General features: G+C 32.6%; 1 protein-coding gene and 1 pseudogene across 3 annotated transcripts; one reads left to right on the top strand and one right to left on the bottom strand.

Moving 5' to 3' along the window:
* Positions 1-1386: 1386 nt before the first annotated feature.
* LOC144555124 (putative disease resistance protein At1g50180) lies at positions 1387-5435 on the bottom strand (annotated as a pseudogene). The gene is made up of 3 exons (XR_013511982.1): positions 4782-5435; positions 3341-4109; positions 1387-2761 (listed from the first exon to the last, which is right to left on the bottom strand). The product of XR_013511982.1 is annotated as a putative disease resistance protein At1g50180 (transcript).
* Positions 5436-19057: 13622 nt separating this feature from the next.
* LOC144556089 (uncharacterized) lies at positions 19058-20557 on the top strand. Of its 2 annotated transcripts, XM_078304585.1 has the most exons (5): positions 19058-19235; positions 19599-19714; positions 19793-20018; positions 20172-20351; positions 20446-20557. In XM_078304585.1, the coding sequence occupies exons 2-4, from the start codon at positions 19646-19648 to the stop codon at positions 20177-20179; spliced, it is 303 nt and encodes a 100-aa protein (XP_078160711.1). In that variant the 5' UTR covers positions 19058-19235; positions 19599-19645; the 3' UTR covers positions 20180-20351; positions 20446-20557. The 2 variants fall into 2 exon arrangements, 1 of the variants encoding a protein (XP_078160711.1); XR_013512208.1 differs by lacking the exons at positions 19058-19235; positions 19599-19714; positions 19793-20018 and adding an exon at positions 20047-20106.
* The last annotated feature ends 359 nt before the right edge of the window (positions 20558-20916 follow it).

Genomic DNA, 20916 nt, shown 5'->3' with positions numbered 1-20916 from the left:
GATATGAATAACTGTTATTACCTTAGAATAATAGTCTGATTTATTTAATTATTTTCTGATTCGGAAGGCACAAGAGGGAAATGCAATAAAACAAACTAATATATTTTTCAGTGAACGGCCCAGTTCGGCCCATTTTAGTTTTCCCATGCCTTTGTTTCGGCAATGGAATCGCGTTGTCTGATGGTCTAATGGCAGGTTAGAATGGTTTGAAAAAACTGGCCAGTCCAGGACCGGACCACCGTGGAACTGATCCGTACTGAGTCGAACCGTGGTCAATATCTGGCCCGGCCCCGACCGAGGATAAAGAGGGCCCAAATCTGTGCTAGAACCATGGTCTAGATTTAAATAGTTCGGTCCGGTCCAAGTTCATGTCTGATTCTGTTCTGGTATGTACAGGTCAACAAATATGTTATTTTATTTCAAAAAAATGGTTAAATTGTTAAAAAAAAACCAGCAGTTTTGACTACGGTCCGGTCCAGTTTTGCTCTGGTTAGCACAGTTTTGACCACGTGCTAGCACAGTTTTGCTCGGTTTAGGCACAGTCCGATCCGGATTTAATTAGCACAGTTATAGTCCGGCTGGTCCGGTCTAGAAATTTAGAACTGCCCGTGTTCGTCCTTAGTCCAGGCCGGTCTAGATTTTAACCATGATCTGAGTCGGTACGAAACGGTTCCACGGGTGGTCCAATTTGATTCTAGACCGGCCGGTTTTTTACAAAACTCTAGTTCAAATAGTTAATTCCAACTATTAAACTTAGATCTTTATATTAAAATGTACATGTAGACCACATTTTATATTTTTTAAATGTTTTTAATATTATTTTTGATAGGTTCAAAATTATTGTTTTAATTTGGATGGTCCATAATTTTAAAATTAAGTGATTTTTTACTTAAATAAAAAAATATTAAAATAATTCTTATAACTGTAAAATTTGATTTTCAAGTAGATTTTCACATGTAGGTCATATTAAATAGTAGAGGAATTAAAAAATATAAATACTAGTTCATAGCATAGACAGTTATATAATATACATTACCATAGCCTCACTTGAAAAGATAAATTTTCTAATCAAATTAAGACTTATCAGCTCATTGTAAGAATTCATATCACCTAAGGTACTGCACTGTTTTAAGATTGAATCTGGCCCATACTTCCTATATTGACACGAATCTTAAAGCATTCCTTGAATTTTTGTAAGAGGGGATTTCAAAAAGGATCAAACAGCTACTGGCAATCAATATATTTCTGAGCATATCGTGGAATAATGTAACACATTCATATAGAGCATTGCCCCCACCCTAACGTGGAATTAATAATATAACACATTCATAATGTAACACATTCACTAGCTAGTTGAACTAAATTTGTTTTAATTTTTTTTCCTTTTTGCTTCAAACGAAACATTTACACTCCTTTTTGCTCCATAAGGAATTCATAAGAAATGTACTGAATATTACAAACAATAAAATATTATTAAAAAAATAAAAAATAAATAGGGCAGGAGGAGGGAAAAGTATCTAGTTGCGGATAGATTTGGCTATTTAACTATTAAATACTAAAAATATTATTTCCGAACAGTCGTCTGATGTTGTAGCTCAGCAGGTAACTGCAACTTTAAATTCTTCGGATATATTTTGAGGTACGTAAGCATTGGCATGACCCTCTTTTCCACCACCAAATCCTCGAACTTATCATCAAGCACTTTCAAGTATTGTAGAACTGGGAATCCTTCTGAACAGATTGCTGAAACCTTCGAGTCCATCTCCATCACATCTTCTAAGGAAAGTTTCTTTAGGTTCTTCAACTTTCCAAGCTCCGGCATAGGATTTTGCCGAAAGTGACACATGCGAAGTGTCAATTTAATGAGACGTGGCGGAAACAAGCTAGCATCTAAGGTGGTAGTCTCGGACCACCTTCCATCCAAGTCCAGAGAACGTAAATTCTGATAGTTTGGGAGAGCTTTTGGGTATACAATCTCCATTGGGAAATCCATGACAGAATTGTATTGTTTGGTCTCTAGGGAGACCAAAGATGGCAGTTTTCCAAGTAGATTAGTCATTCCTACCCAATCTTCATGCTTATTATAATAAACACCTAACTTACGCAGGTTGTTTAAAAGGATCAATTTTGTATCTAATGTTCTCGGAATCATACCCATTTCAAGGTTTGGAGGTTTCTTAGGTCAACAGTTGAGTTTGGTAGTACGAAAACACCCTGATGACACTGCACATGCCTCAATGTACCAGATGTCCATGGCAAATTACGGTCTCGAATATCAGTTCCTCTAAAATCTAAGGTTTCGAGAGTCTTCATACGATGAAAGGAAAATGAGGAATGATAATTGATGTGGCATCTTCTAAATCGCAAGTATTTTAAATGAATCAATTTCTCAATTTCCTTGGCTACGTCACCACCAGAGTTCTCAACATCTACAAGGTCTAAAACTTTAAGTAGCCTGAAATTAGAGAAGTTGGGCATCTGGGCATTTGTAAAATCGTCTAACCCAGACAGTAGGAAAGAACGAGTATTTGGACCTAAATATTCCATGAATTGTGGATTTTTCTGTTGTGGTTGAACATGGTATTGAAGCGAAGCACGTCGGATTTCTCTGTTGGGCTGGTTGACATCTGATGCTGGTGCAAAAATCGTAAGAAAGTTTTGTTGCCTGGCTTCATGCATTGCCAAGTCGCGGAGTAGATCATGCACTCTAAACCTCTTGATCAAACCATATGGGGATCGCCTTGATACTTGAATCATACTCCTGAATTAATTTTGGTTTATAAACAAGTTAGAAAAATACGGAAAGTATTGCAACTATAATAAAGATTTATATATCCTAACGAGATAGTATCATTAATACCAAAAATAAAATATATGATTAATTTTGGTTGATGCAGATTATTAAGATGCACTGAAATTAAAAAAAAAAGTTAATGGAATTATAAATTATGCTCAAGATTTGAAGAGAAATATTTGATTCTACATATATGTTGGTTGAAAATTTGGAATTACATTAAAAATTCGAACTATATTTTTATAATCCAAATTCCTCATGAAAAGTTATAATTGTGTATCCTCCAATCTCCTAAACATCAAATTTCGTTTATATTCTTAATCAGAGCCATTTTTTATTATCAAATTTTATTTACAGTTTCCTTTGTAAACTAAAAAACCTTATTTAGAAAGACCTTTTTTCAATATATTTTATAAAAAGATGGATAACACTTGGTAGAAGGTATTTGAAAGACAAAATTAATTATAACAGTACAAATTATAAAATTAGGAGGAGGTTTGATACTTGTAATAACATCAGAAGAAATTAAAAAAAAAAAAATACAACCTTTCAAAAAGTTCGTCGAGGTATCTCTCAGCCATTTCCTCTTTTGTTGCCGTTTCTTTGCATGGTATGAACCCCTCAGCTATCCACATTCTGATGAGAGGTGTTGCAGGGATCTCATAGTCTTCGGGGAAAAATAGCAAGATACATAAAGCATGCCTTGAGATAATAAGGCATATCCTGGTAACTCATGGCCAGGACGTCCATGCAACCCTTGCAATCTAAATACCAATCAAATGTACGCAACACTCTCTCCCACTCAAGATAGACTCCTCTTTTTTTTAAAAGGACACCACCAAGTACTATCAAAGCCAAAGGTAAGCCCTTACATTTATGTGATAGTTGGTTTGCAAGGTCAAGGAGGTTTCTAGGACATTCTTCGTCAGGTTTTTGATTGGGGAGAGCCTTTTTGAGAAGGAGATCAAGGCTTTTCTTACTATCTAACAAGTAGAGTTCGTATGGTGGTATTTGAGAGTCTGCTGATTTAGCAACATCGAGATTTCTGCTTGTCATCAGAACCCGACTTCCATTGTTGACATCAGGCAATATATCTTTCAGTTGAATCCAGAGATCTTCCTTCCACACATCATCTAGAATAATCAGATACCTTCTATCATTTAAAAAACTTTTGAGCGTGCGGATTAAATCTCCCAAACCTTGGTTCTCGGGTATATAATATTTCAGCTCCAGAAGCATCTTAGTCACCAGATCAATTAGACTGTATTGCTGAGAGATTGATAGCATTATATGGTAGTCAAACTTTTCCTTCGCGCTGGATATAAAAGCCAAACAAAAATACTATTAGATTGATTTCTAGCACTATTTTTGAACAAATAGTCATCGCTGCAATCATGTATTACTGAGATCTCAGTAACTATTGAGCAACAAATTAATGGAGAAGGTGACGGTTCCATCCAATCATTATCTACATAAATCCACCTACTTATTTTTTTGAAATGAAATGACTATATCTAATTTGTTTTTTCCAAACCACTATATATATGCCATTCGCACAACTATATCGATCGTTTAACATCGATCATTGTTGTTATCAGTTCTTTAATTACTATAAACAAATAGATAATCATTATTAACAAATAAATCATGAGACAGTAGGATTGTAAACATCTAGCAGCAGTCAAAATGATAATGTTGATAGTAGTAGTAGTAATAATAATAATAATAATAATAATAATAATAATAATAATAATAATAAAAATAATAATAATAATAATAATAATAATATTCTTATTATTTGAATTGAGCAGTCAGACTCAGAATTAACTATTAAATCTTAAAATCGTCATTTATAACAATTATAATGCCAATTGATCGGTGCAAATATATCACAATTCGAACTCTCACTTAATGAAGTCGTTATTATTGCAATAATTTTCTCATTAAAAGATTAAACCATAGTTAAAAAAAGAAAATCTGCTCTTACCTTCGGTATACCATATGTGCAAGAGTAGTCTTTCCTAAACCGCCGGGACCTACTATAGTTATGACGGCGCGCCTAGGTGTTTCCTCAGCGAGCATCAGCTGCAGAATTTTCTTCTTGTCGGCCTCCATGCCTACAACTTCAGTATCGTCTACTTCTTGATATGTCTCTCTTCGAAAAGGCGATATGGTTTCCTCTCCCACAATGTCTTGCACAGCTACGATTCCGTAGTCGTCCCTGCTCTTAGAGATTCGATCGAGTTCGTTTTGAATGTTATCAAGATCGGTGCCAAGCTTGTGGAGGGTTTTTACCTTAATGGTTTTATGGAACATCTTCTTGATCTTATTGAGGTGCTTTACGCGACGATCTTCAACTTCGACAAGGAACGTGTCGGTTGCATCCTCGATGCGGTAGGCCACATCACGGAGCTCATTCAGCCAATTTTGCACCCTCGCATCTCCTTTGTGTTTCATGTCTGCATCTTTCAGACAGCTCTGGATTCGGATCAGCTCTTTCTGCATCATTTGAACTTTACCCCCAACCCCACCCAAATGCTTCAGTTCGTTCGCCACGAAATTGGCAAGCTTGTCTACAACAAATTGCACAACTGCCTCTGCCATTTTTCTCTCTCGCTCTCTCTTTTGAAGTGTTTACCAGTAGTGTGTTACAAAGGGGATTGTATATATTAATTTGCGAGTGCAAAGATGGTTTGATTATATAGGCGTGCAGGCCAGAAAGCAAACTGAGATGCTTAGTCTAATTGCAATAATAAATTTGATTAACTTCTGATGCTTATTTTGCAGTTGTACTTTATTTTTATTTTTTTTAATGTTTTGTTCCTTTTTGTCTTTAGGCGAATGAAATTACGTGGAAGCAACCAAAATTTAGAAAGACCTTTGCTAACAATTGACGTGGCTGAAAAGGACTTCTCTTTTTTAAATAGTATGAAAATGAGAAATGTGTAAAGAGTAAAGAGCAGACTCGTGTTGAGATCTGAGGAGGTAAGGTAAGCTCCTGGAAGTGGCGTGATAGGACTTTGTACAGTAGTCAATGTTTTTTGACGAGAGTAGATACTACTTTCGGTGGAGTGGGGTTATTCTGTCTCTATGTTTTGCTTTTCTTTTGGAAAATTTTTAAGAGTCACATGCATTGGTACTGTAGCCCCCCCACTGTTAAGGAAGGTCATTAATTTGACCTATATGGCAGCGCATTATACAGAGGCGCTATATTATTAGTTTCCTTATTTGTTAGATTGATTTGTTTTCTATTTATATAGATTAAGATATTATAAAATAGAAAGAAAATAGAAAAGGCAAGAGATGATTTATTTCCTTCTAGGATAGGCGTGCCCAGTGTTTTAAAATGTGGTTTTGTTCATGCATGCGGAAGGCCACTGCATACCGCATATGCGGATTTTCATGCGGATTTATATATGCGGATTTTAAAATAAAAATCCACGTATATATATATATATATATATATATATATATATATATAGAGATAGTGTGTGACTAATGTGCATTTATATATATATATATACATAGTCCAAATTTAAAATTTCAAAATCCAAAATGTCGATCCGAACCGTTCATCTTGTTCTCCATATTAATATGTGCTTGGAGACCAAATTTTATATTTTTCTGAATTTTTTTACTATTTATTAAGCCACTTTGAAAATTGCTGATCCAACGGTGGCTGCTGATCCGCATGGGAGGACTGCATGGCCGCATATTTGGACCGCATGGCCGCATTTTAATCCGCATATGCATTTTTTTATTCCGCATGGCCGCATATTCGGACCGCATATGCGGCCGCATGCTCAAAACCGCATGGGATGACTGCATGGCCGTTCTGAGCGCAGCTGCCGACCGCATACGCATATGCGGCCCATGCGGCCGCATTTTAAAACACTGGGCGTGCCTAATACATTTCTTGTATTCGGCTATATAGCCAGCAGCTTATTGATGTAATAATTAATTCAAGTTTATATGAAATAAAAAATAAGGGAGGGTTTGTGGGAGTGTGGTGTTGTATTTATTTTTTGTACACCCACTACTATTCATTCATGTACGGGTACTGAAATGAACTAGGATGATTAAAGAAGTTGCAATAATTGGAGATTAAGGAATTACTTTTACATCAATAATCTCCACTATAATTTATTACCATTACCATTAGAGATTTGTCCTCAAGTACTAACAATTGAACCCAGAGTTTCTCTTTCAACTGAAGAGGGCACATAATTAACATTTCACAAACCAATAGATTATAAAACCAGACTTTACAATATATTAATGAGTATGCCAAAAAAAAAAAAAAATTAACACCAAAGATTCATCACCTGAAACTTAACTTCATGAGTACATTACAAAGGCCAACAATATGTATAAAACCCAAATTCATTATAATACCATTCAAACCTACACATATAAGTCTACCAAAATATATAGAGTTTGGCTAATATAACATTAGTGTCATTTTGACCTATATAACACCAACTTTAAAACCTATCAAATCGACTTCGAACGACTAATCCAAACCGTTCAAACCGATTTACATTACGAGTGATGCGTTTACATACAATTTTTTTTATATTTTCGAGTTATTTTAATATCAAATCAAGCGGTAAAAATATTTTAAAATGGATGTATTAAAATTAACTTAAAAACTCACACTTTTGACCGCTTGACTTGATATCAAATAAACTTAAAAACTTATAAATTTTGTAACACTATAAGAAATATTATAAAAAAAATATATATATATATAATGGTATAATTATAAATTTTTGCATTTAAAACTACATAAAGAAATTTCTATAAATAAAACATACATATATAAATATATATATATATATATATATATAAGTTTTTATAATTTTATATATATATATAATTGAGTGAATATATATATATGTTAATAATCAAATTGGAAGGTCTAAGAGGTATTAAAAATGAATAGAAGGTTTTATGTGCAAGATAAACACCTTTTGTAATAATAGAAACTTAGAGGGGCTAATATGCAAAATACCCAAAACCTTGTCATAACCTCCCTCATGGTACCATTCGGTACCATTGTGTACCGTGAGAAACAGAAAAGAAAGAGAGGGGAGCGGGTGAGACGCAAGGGAAAGGAAGAGAGAAAGGGAGAGAAGGAAAATCGCGTGATCGATCGAGCCGTCCGTAGATTCGAGATCAGAACGAAGCCCTCTACGCAATAAAGCAATTAATTTGGTATAAATCTCTAGTTCTCAAATTCTATTTGGAACCCTAGATTTCGAGTTAAATTGCAATTCTTTCGTTTAAAGTTCGTATTTGAGTTTTGATTCGAGATTTCATGTAATTAACCTCATTCCTTGAACAATTGAGTTGAATTTATGAATTTGGGTTTAAGGTTTTTGAAACTAGGGTTTATATTTTGGAAATATTATAAGGGTTGAAAGTATAAAAGTTATGCAAATATTTAAGTTCTTTCGATTGAAACCCGAATTGCTATTTAAAACTAATTACCGAATATGTGTCGAACCTTCGAACTTTGAGTTATGAAATTAGAATTTGATATTAACTTGAATGGTTGTATGGTGTCGAAAACTTGAATGAACCAAGTAGATATACACTTTAAACTGCACCAAAGCATAGCAACCATAAGTCGTAACCGAGCATCGATCGAAACAAGTTCTAACTAAACAATTGAATTCTGCATGTGAATTGCGGGCCGCAATAGAAAGCCCTGCGGGCCGCAACATGATTTGGTACTTAACCAATTCTTTAGCTGTGATGGCTGCGGGCCGCAACAACACCATTACGGGCCGCAATTACTGTGCAGATTTGTAATAATTGAGTATTTTTAAACCTAATCGAAGGGGTATCGAATCGTAATTATATAATGTCAATTATATAGCAATTATAAGCTAATTAAACCCTAATGGTATATATTCTAAATAGAATCGATAAGGCAACAGCGTACGGAACCTCGAGGAGTTTAAGACGTAAGGTTTACTTAAGAACAGCGTACTCAGGTGCGGGATTTCTGGACTTGTCTGATGTTTTATTTTCAGAATTAAATTGTAATTCTATTGACATGTTGAATATTCTTGTTGATTGCATTATATGAATTGTGCATTTGCATTTCATGCCCTAATATTATCGAACTCGAATTTTGGTAAGTTGATTGACTTGCATATTGGTATTGAATACATTTGTGTCGATCTATTATGATCTGATTGTAGATGAAAAGTCACTGGAATTGGAAATGAGATGAAATGGTATGTTATGGATCACCAAAGTGTGACCAATTTGCAAAACCTGGTGCACGGGTTTTGGGAGGATTCTAAAGCTTTAGTCTCTGAGGCTCGTGTAAGTCCCCAGACCGGTTGGGGCAGGAGCAGTATGAAACTAGTTGTGAATGGTAGTAATATGAGTGACTAGTGTGAGATGTCGTATGCATAATTTGATAAGATATGCGTTTGAATGTTCGGTTGAGATTATGATTCTTAATGAATTTTCTGAATATGATCTGTAACTAAAAATTTAGGAAATGTTTAAGCCAAGCACTACCGATGGGTGTCATATACTGTTCAGTAGGGTGGCCTTCGGTAGGTGTCTGGAACCCTACCGTTGTCGACGGGTTTGCGGTACAGCTGGGTGGTACATCGGTAAGTGCTACCAGACTTATTGAAATAATTAAGCCCAATTGTTGTTGATTTGAAATTCGATTTAATACTCTTGTGTTGTAATTCATTCGATTATCTGCTGTCAGGTATGCATTCATGTTTATATAATGTTATACATGTACAATGCGTTGTTGATAATTTCTTTTTGAAAATAAAGTTTAATTGCAAGTCCAGGGGTTCGTATGTGGCAAATTATCGCACTGAGATTTTATTCTCACACCCGTTGGGTTATCCTTTTCAGGTTCTGATGTAGCAGGGAGCGGTGAGGCACGACAGTCTTAGGCCTCGGTATTTGTCCTTCTACCAGAGTTTCTATGATACCTGTTAGATTTTGTTTTTTTGTGGTTGTGATATGTTATCTACGTATATGTGCATATACGTAGTTTTTGTACGATGTGATGTATATTGGTGTCTTTTGAACTGAATCAGGAGTTATGTTTATATTTGTTTTCTCAGAATTGTGTTGAATTGTTTAATTGCTTGTTGAATGGGGTTATATATTTGGGATTTATGGGAATTGAGTAAATGAATCGTAATTGCCTTGTAGGCATACGGGAAACTGTATGTTTACGGCAGGGACCCTGTCGCATTTTTGTACAGGTTGGCTACGGGGTGTGACAAATTTTACATGTAAACGCACAACTAATGAAGTATATCGGTTTGAACGGTTTGGATTCACCATTTGAATTCGATTGGATAGGTTTTGGAGTTGGTGTTATATAGACTGAAATAACACTGATGTTATATTAGCCATACTCTTGATATGCACGTACCCACATCTATACCCGTTTTATTATTACAGCGGAAAATATTGCATGCTTTGAAATTCTTCAAACACCAACTCAACCCCAAATCCCCACCCCGAAAATAACCCAACTAAAGCCCAATTGTTTTTTGCTATTTTCTTGAATTTTTTAAAATCGTTATTTTAACATGGTAAGAAAATTAGTAAAAAATTATTGAAAACAACGATTTCAGAAAATTTTAACAAACAAGAAAAAAAAATTTCAATAAATTTAAAATTTGGTTCCAAGCACATTTTAATTTGGATCCATTTCGTGTAGTAGAATATGATAATATGTCCCCTTTCTAACAGAGGAGCGTTTGTTTTAATTTTTCAGTTTTAGTCTCATCCAACGAAATTTTCTTGCACGAATCTTGAAGTCTATTTGACAGTTGAAAAGTGCATACCACCGAATGACACTATAAGCATAGTACCGTAGCCCAATTCTACACACACACAGAAAGAGAGAGAGAGTTCGGCGATTGTGCTTCACGAAATAAAATGAGTATTTTACTTCACACTTATATTTTGCGGTTTTAAAGTGCAAACAGTACGTCGATTCGAGGTTCAAGCTGATCTTCATAATAAATTGTGCTTGGATATTAAATTTTACATTTTTTTTATTTTTTTACTATTTGCGTTGAATTTTTTAAAATCATTCATTTTTAATGGTCTACGATTTTATGAAAATTAGTGATTTTTAAAAAAATTTAAATTTGGTCTCCAAGCACATTTTAATATGGAGATCATGTTGAAAGATTTAGATCATTTTTTTGGACTTTAGAATTGAAAATATGAGCATGAAGTAAAATCCGATTTTTTTTATTAATTAAAAATAAAGATAGAAAATATCGCGAAAAAAATATATTTTGTAGAAAAATCGAAATCTGTGAAAGACTTGACAATACAGTAGTCAATGCTTACTTAAATTCAACTTTTTCTTTTTCAGTGGAGTGGGGTCGCTATGTCTATATGTTGTGGTTCTTTCCTTTTGGAGGAATTGTAAGAGACATGCATTGGTACTGTGTGTCTGTAGCTACCACTACTCTTCCTTCATGTGCGTGTACAGAAATGAACTAGGATGAAGGTGCAATAATTGGAGATTGTGTTATGCATATGGGAATTACTTTTACTGCAATAATCTCAACTAGCTATAATATGTTACCATTAGAGATTTAGCTTGATATCCTAACGATTGTACTGAAAGTTTCTCTTTCAGTTGAAGAGGGCACATAATTATAATTAGCATTTCACAAGCCAATAGATTATAAAGCTACAGTTTACAATATAAACTGAGTATGCCCCAAAAACAATTAACACCAAAGATTCATCACCCGAAACTTAACTTCACGAGCACATTAAAAGGCCAAGAATATAAATTTGTTTTTTGCTTATTGATAAATTAATAATCAAAAAAATATAAAATCTATTGTTTCAAATATTAATGTGCTATTGATCACGTGAAGTTAAGTTTTGCATGTATATGCATTTCAAGAAATGAATGTTTTATAAATAAATTTAAGTTATTTTATATATTCAATTTTTTTTTTTTGATTATTTGATCGTGTAGCAAATAAATTCGAAACTTTTAAAATTTTGCATGTATATACATCACTCATGAAGTACAATGAATTTCAACAGTTTGGATTCGGCATTTAACGTTGATCCGATATACTTTTGGAGTTATGCTCACCAAACTTTCTTGGTGAGCATGTCACACCCTAACTTTACTCAAATCTCAATTTTGGATCCTTTAAATTGTCTTTTGCTTATTGTCACATGATGGTACCATAATGGACGTAGAAGGACAATTTTGTGCTGAAAAAGATTGCAGGCAGCGATAACTGATTTATAATATGCTTTCAAAATTTTACATTTAGCTACGGGTAACTGATCTATAATATACTTTCAAGATTATACATTTAGTTGTTAAATTAATTTTTTAATAGAATTCTTTCTCTCTTGTTTATATAGTCGCCTTAATTTGTGTATTGATTTTGAGAAAATAAAATGGAGTTCATATTAATGTTTGGTTGAGGAGGTTGCGTCTTCATTGCTCCTTAATTATCTAGTCCTTCGTACTTCTTTCACCTATCATATTAATGTGCTATTGATCACGTGGGTCCGTCCCCACTGCTCCTTATTTAATCCCTTGTATGTATTAATTTCACCTACCATATTAATGTGCTATTGGTCTCATGGGTCCACCATGTGTTATATACACCCCAAGGTCCCAACAGAATTTTTTTTTTTTTTTTGAATAAAAGTAATTTAGCTTGGCAAGATTTATGGTTGGATAACTGTACATTGGTCACTAGATTTCCTGCATTATATAGAGTTTGTATTAACAAAAATATTACCTTAGCTGACATCATATATTCTCAAGAGCAATGTGTTAGATTTAAAGGTGTTATAATAAGAGTCAAGGAACAAGAATGGGGTATCATGTTTCACATAATTAGCCACATTTCTTTTACACATTTGCCTGATAAACTAGCCTGAAGATGAAAAAATACAGGGAAGCATTCAATCAAATCTTTATATCAAATACTCAATCATCCTGGTGTAATACTCCCCTACCCTATGCTATGGTGGAGCCTCCCAATTATGGGTGCACAAAATGCTTATGACTCGAAACTCAGTTCAGAATCAGTTCGGATTCAACACACTATAACTCGAGTTAAAACTAACTCGATTCAAAATTAACTCGAGTTTACTGACTCGGTTGATTTATGAGTCGATTCCAAGTTACCTGAATGGTGTAGAATTTTTTAGATTAAGTGATTTTCTACATATCTAAAAAAATAGTAAATTTTTTTCAAAAAATGTAAAATTTGGTCTGCAAACACATATTAATATGGAAAACAAGATGAACGGTTCAGATCGATAGTTAGGATGGATTTGGCTACAGTGCTATGGGTTGCATAGAGGCATAGAGGGCTACGTACGGTGCTACGGCTCAATATTCAAGTTTTCAAAATCCTAACGGTCGATTTGAACCGTTCATCTTGTTCTCTATATTAATATGTGTTTGGAGACCAAATTTTACATTTTTTTTAAATTATTTACTATTTTTTTTAGATATGTAGAAAATCAAATATCTGAATGGTGCAGAATTTTTTAGATCAAGTGATGTTCTACCTATCTAAAAAAATAGTAAATTTTTTTCAAAAAATGTAAAATTTGGTCTCCAAACACATATTAATATGGAGAATAACAAGATGAACGGTTCGGATCGACAGTTAGGATTTTAAAAACTCAAATATTAAGCCATAGCACCGTAGCCCTCTATGCAACCCATAGCACCGTAGCCAAATCCTTTACTTTAAGCCAAGTAGCAAGGCATATATAAATGTTGCCTATTTTTCTCAAATGGTCCTGTTGGTGTCTGGTATATATTTAATATAATTAAATCGTATGCAAATTGAAATTTATTACAAATATTTAACCACGAATTTTAAACTTTCCCGCTAACGAAATATTGTTACATCATATCATAATGTCTTGTTTTGTCATAAGTTACTTCTCAAAAAGAAAATTTCCTAATATAACTATTATTCCCTCATTTTATAACACGTTTCACCTTTCAAATTAAGAAAAATTATACTCACGAAAAAAAACAAACAAACTAAACGATCAAATTTATTGAATAATACCGAATTTCAGATCATAATACAACGAAACAACGACACTAATCTACTTGGAAAAAAATATAAAAAAAGAGAGAAAATATCCCTCTCTCAAATTTAGATACTCTAAAATAACTAAAAAAAATAAGTTTAAACTGTTTCTTAGAGCATCTCATAAATTATAAATTTCGAATCCGGTGTAACAATTTTTAATTTAATTTTACGAAGGTACACAATTTCTTAAATTAAAATGATTTCTTATTACGGGTGTAACAATTTTTAATTTAATTTTATGAAGGTGCACGATTTCTTAAATTAGAAATATTTCTTATTAAGAAATCGATTCCTAACTACTAGCGTGTCACAAATTATTATTATTTTTTAAATTATCGAAGGGGTTGCGAAGTCGTGAATAGAGCTTGAATTCTCTATCTTTGAGTAGCCATAGTTTTAGGTCATCTTTTCTAACCAGTTGTGCTACCACCCTATCTAACAATTTTTAATTCTTATTCACTAAAATCTCATTCGCAATTTCTTAACAAAATAACAAAATTAGAATAAATTAAAAGAAATTTCATATATGAAACAATTTACAAATTATTTCTATTATTTCCTAAACAGTTGTAATTAATTATTAAGTAATTTATGAAATATAAATGCTTCTATAAATCAGTACTAATTTTAAAACTGCTCATAAAATTCAATGAAATTCGTTATATATATTTGTTCGATTCGATTCCGAAGAAAAAAATTGAGTTGTTCAGAGAATTCGGGGCTCCTCTGGTAGCAAGGCATATTTACTTCTTCAAAATTTAGTTAATAGTTTAAAAAGATGAGCCGGCTCGCGAGCTCACAAGCCGAACCTAGTCGAGCCAACTATTTATATGAGTCTAGTCGATTTTTTTTTCCCGAACCTAGTCGAGCCAACTATTTATATAAATCTAGTCGATTTTTTTTTCTTTCAAAATTGAGCTGAGTCGGGTTTGAGCTTTTTTCAATTCCCATTCTGATTTGTTATGAAATATTAAGCCGCTCAACTCATTAATTTGCGAGCTGGCTCGACTCATTTAGCAGCCCTACTTTCACGTGGGTCCATCCACACTGCTCCTTATTTAATCCCTTGTACGTATTTCACCTACCATATTAATGTGTTGTTTTATCACATGGGCCCACCATGTGTTATATTATACATCCCCGAACATAATTCATGAATTCAGATCCGGAAGACTTGACTTGGGTTCACCATATGTTCTATACACCCCTAATGCCCCAACAGAATTCATGGATTCGGATCCAGTGGACTTGACTTGAGTCCAGCATGTGTTATATACACCCCCAACAGAAAATCATGGATTCAGATCCAGTAGAGTACCCTATGATGTGAAATAATGTGTGGGCCCACCATGTGTTTTATACAACCCCCAACATAATTCTAGTGACAACATAATTTGTTTAAATACGAAATGCAAAGTGCATGGGGTTACAATTTATTCATAATATTTCAATACAGTTGCGAAGTGCATGAAGTTATCTTTTATGAAATCATAATTGGTCCCTATTAACTGCCATTCTTCAGTGTTTTTTGTACATACTCAAAAGATATTTAGAATTTTGTTTCTAATATTGTTCTAAAAATGTAATAATTCATTTCGATGTCACTAGAATTTATTGGAATTAGCCAAATCTCTTGACTCGTTTTTGTTTGTCACTTAAACTAGATGCTTCATGTTGCGGCTACGCCGCAACCGTTCTGAAGCAGTTGTGTGTCGATATTAGTTTGATAGTGCTGGTGTTGTTAATGTAGGAGCACAGATAAACAGATATGTAGATTAGAAGTAGTCACATAATTTCCATCCAGCAATAATCACTACTACAAAAAGGTTAATTACTAACATGTTATTAGCCACGGTTCCGAATTTTTTTTAATGAACCGTGGGTAAACAAGGAATTGAGATGGTCGGAGGACATATATACACGGTTGGACCGTGGTTGTTGTGGTTCAAAAAACTTTACCGTGAGTAAAGAATGAGGATTCTATTTACCAACGGCTTAATTGGATGAACCGTGGGTAATGAGGTGTGAGTAGAAAAAAGTTATGCATTCAACCATAACATGGATCGGTGAGTAAAAGGGGTGTGAGTAAAGGGGTGTGAGAAAAAGTTTGAGCCGTGGGTAAAGAATCAAATAAAATTTTGGTTCCGGCTGTAGGTCAAAAATAAAATTTCTTATTTAAAAAAAATATGATTATGATCTAATTGGACAAGTAAAATGAGCTGTCACCAAATCTAAGCTACATGTGTCACAGCTTTATTCAGACTTAGGTGATTATGTGCTAAATTTTAAAAAATAAAATACAATATATATGATTCATTCGTATATATCATGTCATGTGACATAAATAAAAGAAATTAATGACTTTGATATTATAGCAAACAAATAAATAGAATAATTTTCAAAACTAATAAATTAAGAAAAAAATTACAAAATGGGTCTTGGCCCATTTCAGTAAGAAAATATTTATCTAAAGATATATTTTTTTTGGATATGTCAGATTTTTTTTTTGTATTTTGGTTATTTGCCTATTTTATGTAATTATTTTTTGTAATATGACAAAGTTAATTTTGAAACAAGTTGCAATTTTTCACCGCTCTCATACTTTTTATAGCATTTTTATAAAACAAAAACTTTAAAAAAATAATGAATTGAAAAAGGTTCCCATTTTTAACATATAAAATCCTATATAATTAGAGGGAATGATCAAGTTGTCTTCTATTAATTGGTGATACATAGAGTAAATTTGTGAAAAAAGGTGATTCTCATTATTGTCAAGAAAACTACCATTATATTTCACGGTGAGTTCTTCAATAATTTTTATTATTTTAGCTTTTTAATTGGTAATACACAGTAAATTTGTAAAAAAAAAAAGAGTAATTCTCATTAAAAAAAAAACTACCATTATATTTCAAGGGTGAGTTATTCAATAGTTTTTAGTGTTTTAATTTTTAGTCGAAATTTTTTGTATCCTCCATTTAAAACTTGTTATTTCTAATTAAATTGTTATGTATTTGTAACTTTGATTTTTTCATCAATAATTTTTTTAATATGCACAAAAAAATATATTTTTACATATTTTTTTTAGAAAATTCATGCCTTCCAGTTCTCAAAATAAATAAAATAAGAAACAAAAAATATATAAATTTGTGCAGACGTCTAATGAGAAGAAGAAAATAAATATATCGTTATTTTGAAAATGTGACAAATTAATTTTACAAATATAATATATCATTAATTTTGAAAAATATAATATGTTGTTAATTTTGGAAATGTTACAAGTTAATTTTAGAAATAATATATATATTTATAATTCTAGGAAATATAATATATATATATATATATATATATATATATATATATATATGAGGTGGGCTACGGTGAGTTGCGAAGTAAAACGCGTTTCTACTTCACGCCGTATTTTTATTGTGAAAGTCCAAACGACCGATCCGAACCGTTAGATGTTTAATCCATATTGAAATGTGCTTGGAGACCAAATTTTACATTTTTTGGAATTTTTTTACTATTTATTAAGTATTTTTGAAAATTGCTGTTTTGCTGTGAACAGTAAAAAACAGTAAAATTTTCTGGATCATCAGATCAGCGACTTTCAAAATTGCTTAATAAATAGTAAACAAATTCCAAAAAATGTAAAATTTGGTCTCCAAGCACATTTCAATATGGAGAACAAGATGAACGGTTCGGATCGACGTTTTGAACTTAAAAATCGCAAAATATGATCGTGAAGTAAAATAGTCGCTTTACTTCGCAACTCACTGTAGCCCATCTCTATATATATATATAATTTTTTTTTGTATTTTGGTTCTTGGCCCATTTTATGTAATTATTTATGTAATATGACAAAGTTAATTTTGGAAAGAAGTTACTATTTTTCACCCTCTCATATTATGTTATAGTTTTTTTTATAAAAATTTCCAAAAAAATAAATAATTGAAAAAAGGTTTCCATTTTTAACATTGGAGTTGAAAATGTAGTAGATAAAGAAGACTACGATCATTTTGACGAACTACCCCCATTTTCTATTGGCATACAATCTGACCAACGTTCAAGTGATGATACTAACGAAACAATTTACATGAGATCTGATCACGCAGAAGGAATATGGGTTGATCAATGATCGTGCTTGATGAAGCTTGATAGGTACATTTAATAATAATTTTTATTATAAAATTCAAATATATTTTTAATTTATGAATTTACAATGATTATTTGTTATTGTGTTTTTCAATGCAGACCGAAGAATATAAGCCGCAAAGTATTGTACGTTCAATAAGTGTTAATTCATTTTTCATGTGTTAGACAAGAAAATTTAAAATATAATTTTAAACTCTAATATGTAAATTCAAAAGTGATTTATACTTCTCATTTTATATTTCTTGTAATTTACATTTATCATAATTAAGAAAAATTCAAATTTTCTCCATTTAATACACTTTCATTTTCATATATTTTTTCAATAGTTTCATCTTTAAATAAAAATCAATTGTATTGCGAACAAAATATTACTTTTTTTTTTTCTTAAAATATTACTTTTTGTATAATGGATTGAAACACATGCATAATCGTGTATAGTGACAAACAAATAATTCGGCTATGGTTTGGCGGGGTAAAAAATTTTGTGATTCAGGAATAATTCAGGTATAATTCGGGAATGATTTGGTACCACAAGGAAGCAAAAAAAAAAAACCCAAATAAAACCCCCAAAAAAATATTTCGCATTTTATTGACGAATAATCGTAATTCACGTTTTATCGTGTTTCGTGTTTTTATTCGCCAATAAAACATATTATACGTTTTTTTAAGTGCTATTGAAAATTTGGTTCAAAAATATAAAAAATAAATAAATACAAATAATTTGTCAATATATCGAACCATATTAATATAACTATGTGATTGTATAAAATTTATTTGTTATATAAATGAACCAAATATGCAAATCCGGTTCTATATATGGTCCCTTCGTTTCATATGAATTATTTTATGGTTGATACAGATTTATTGTGAACAAAAAATAAATGCCATTGGTGTAATAGCTGAACACTTTAAATACTTCATTCACTTCACAATGTTTCACAAAATTCTCTTTTCATTTCCCTCTCTCTCCACGCTCTCCACGCAAAAACTGAAAACGAGAGGGTTTTTCAAAATTGATTTCTTTGCCGCTCCACCGCTCAGCAACTTCGGTGTCTCTCTGCGATCAGCGCAAATCGATCCGCCTCCTCACTCTTTGGTACTTAGCAACTTCGCCCCAGCACTCTCCTTCCGCCGCTCAGCGTAAGGCTGCCCCCGTCTCTCTCTTGGTGAGTACCGATTATTTTGTGTTTTCATTCAATAACTGTCTATGTCTGAAGGTTTTAATTTAGATGAAATTCTTGTGTCATTCATTGATTATATGAAAGGTGATTCTTGTTTATTTAGTGTGTGGTAATTCATATTTAGTTGTGTCCTTAAGGTGTTCGATAAAATTCCACAAAGAATAGTTCTGTTATTTTCATGGGGACCTGACACAAATTCCTTCCAGTATATACTTGATTGAGTGCTGGTCAGTATTTAGGCTTGCCGTTATTATTTTTATGGGTTAATTTTCTATGTATCATTCAACTCTAGTTGATTTTTCTTATTTTGTATAATTGGGCACTTATCTCTGTTGATCAAATGTGAAGGTACAAGTGGATTTGGTGATATTCCTCTCCCCGTCCAGAATGATGAAATGCACTATCTTAAGGATGCATTAAACAGTTTTACTCAATGGTCCAAGATTGGAGCTATTTTGGACAAGGTAAAATATGTACAATTCTTACTATCTACTTTTATTTTATATTTCTCATTTTTAAAATATGTACATTTATTAAAGCAGATAGGTACGAATGATCAAGGCAAAACTAAGGCTATCAAAGTAGGCAGAGGAAAAAGAATCAGCAATGATGAGAGGCCAACCTCACATGATCGACCTCTTGTCGAGGAAGATAAATGTACCTTTCTGTCATCCAACTTGAAAACACTTCACACTTGTTTGATGAAGTTACCTGAAGATCGGAGGTCCTTTGTTGTTGAAGTTCCGCAAGGAGAATTATACCATGACGGTGGGCCAATTCTAGTTAATTACAATGGCATCAATCTTTTTCTAACATGTGGATGGCTCGATATCTCGATTCTGACTGTTTTCACAATGTAAGTTTGTTAAGTTGTTGTCAAGCATTTTTCTCTATTTTAATTAATTATCTAATCATTTGCAGGCACTTAAGCAAGTTGTGTTCAACAATGGAACAAAACTTTTGTGCTTTTCTGGATCCCGGACGCATTAATGAGGTCTCTCTTGATATGGCGCCCAAACAAGCAATAGATTAGATGTGTGGTGCCCTCCTTCAATCCCAAGCCCAAGGGAAGCCATTTGTCCTCGCACCACTCTTTCAAGAGTCAGTTGATTAGACTTATATATATTACTTCAACTTTTTTATATTTAATTAATCTTATTTGTTGATTATATATTAAAATTATTTAAAACTACAGTAAACACTGGATCTTCTTCTTCTTTTGTCCTTGTAAAAATAGTGTGTTTATGATGGATCCAAACCAGCCAACAGATAAAACATATTATAAGATCATGAAGTATTACAAGCAGTAAGCAATCATTCCTCGCAAGGCATCAAAAAACATTTCCAAATAATGTATGTTAGTTCTATTATACATTATTTTATCTAAGGGCATGCAGTGGCCTTGCTGTTGCACAATATCTCTCTTTAGTTCATACTTAGGTTTTCCAAGAAAATTATGGGATTTTTCTAAATTACTTGAGTTCATTTAACATTTTATAATTTTGCATGCAGTTTCTCTAACCAGGTGTTGTGCCTCTTCCGATGGATCAGCTCCATGAAATAAGAGGCATGTGGGCTAGAGTACTTCATGGATGAGCACTTCAAGTGATTAGTTGTAAATAGTTAATTCTAGTTATAGTTCTAAATACTTTGTAATTCTTACTGT

The sequence above is a fragment of the Carex rostrata genome, chromosome 6, assembly GCF_964058835.1.
Source record: "Carex rostrata chromosome 6, lpCarRost1.2, whole genome shotgun sequence".
Taxonomy (NCBI): domain Eukaryota; kingdom Viridiplantae; phylum Streptophyta; class Magnoliopsida; order Poales; family Cyperaceae; genus Carex; species Carex rostrata.
The sequence above is the reverse complement of the archived record's forward strand: the minus strand, read 5'-3'. Positions and strand labels throughout refer to the sequence as shown.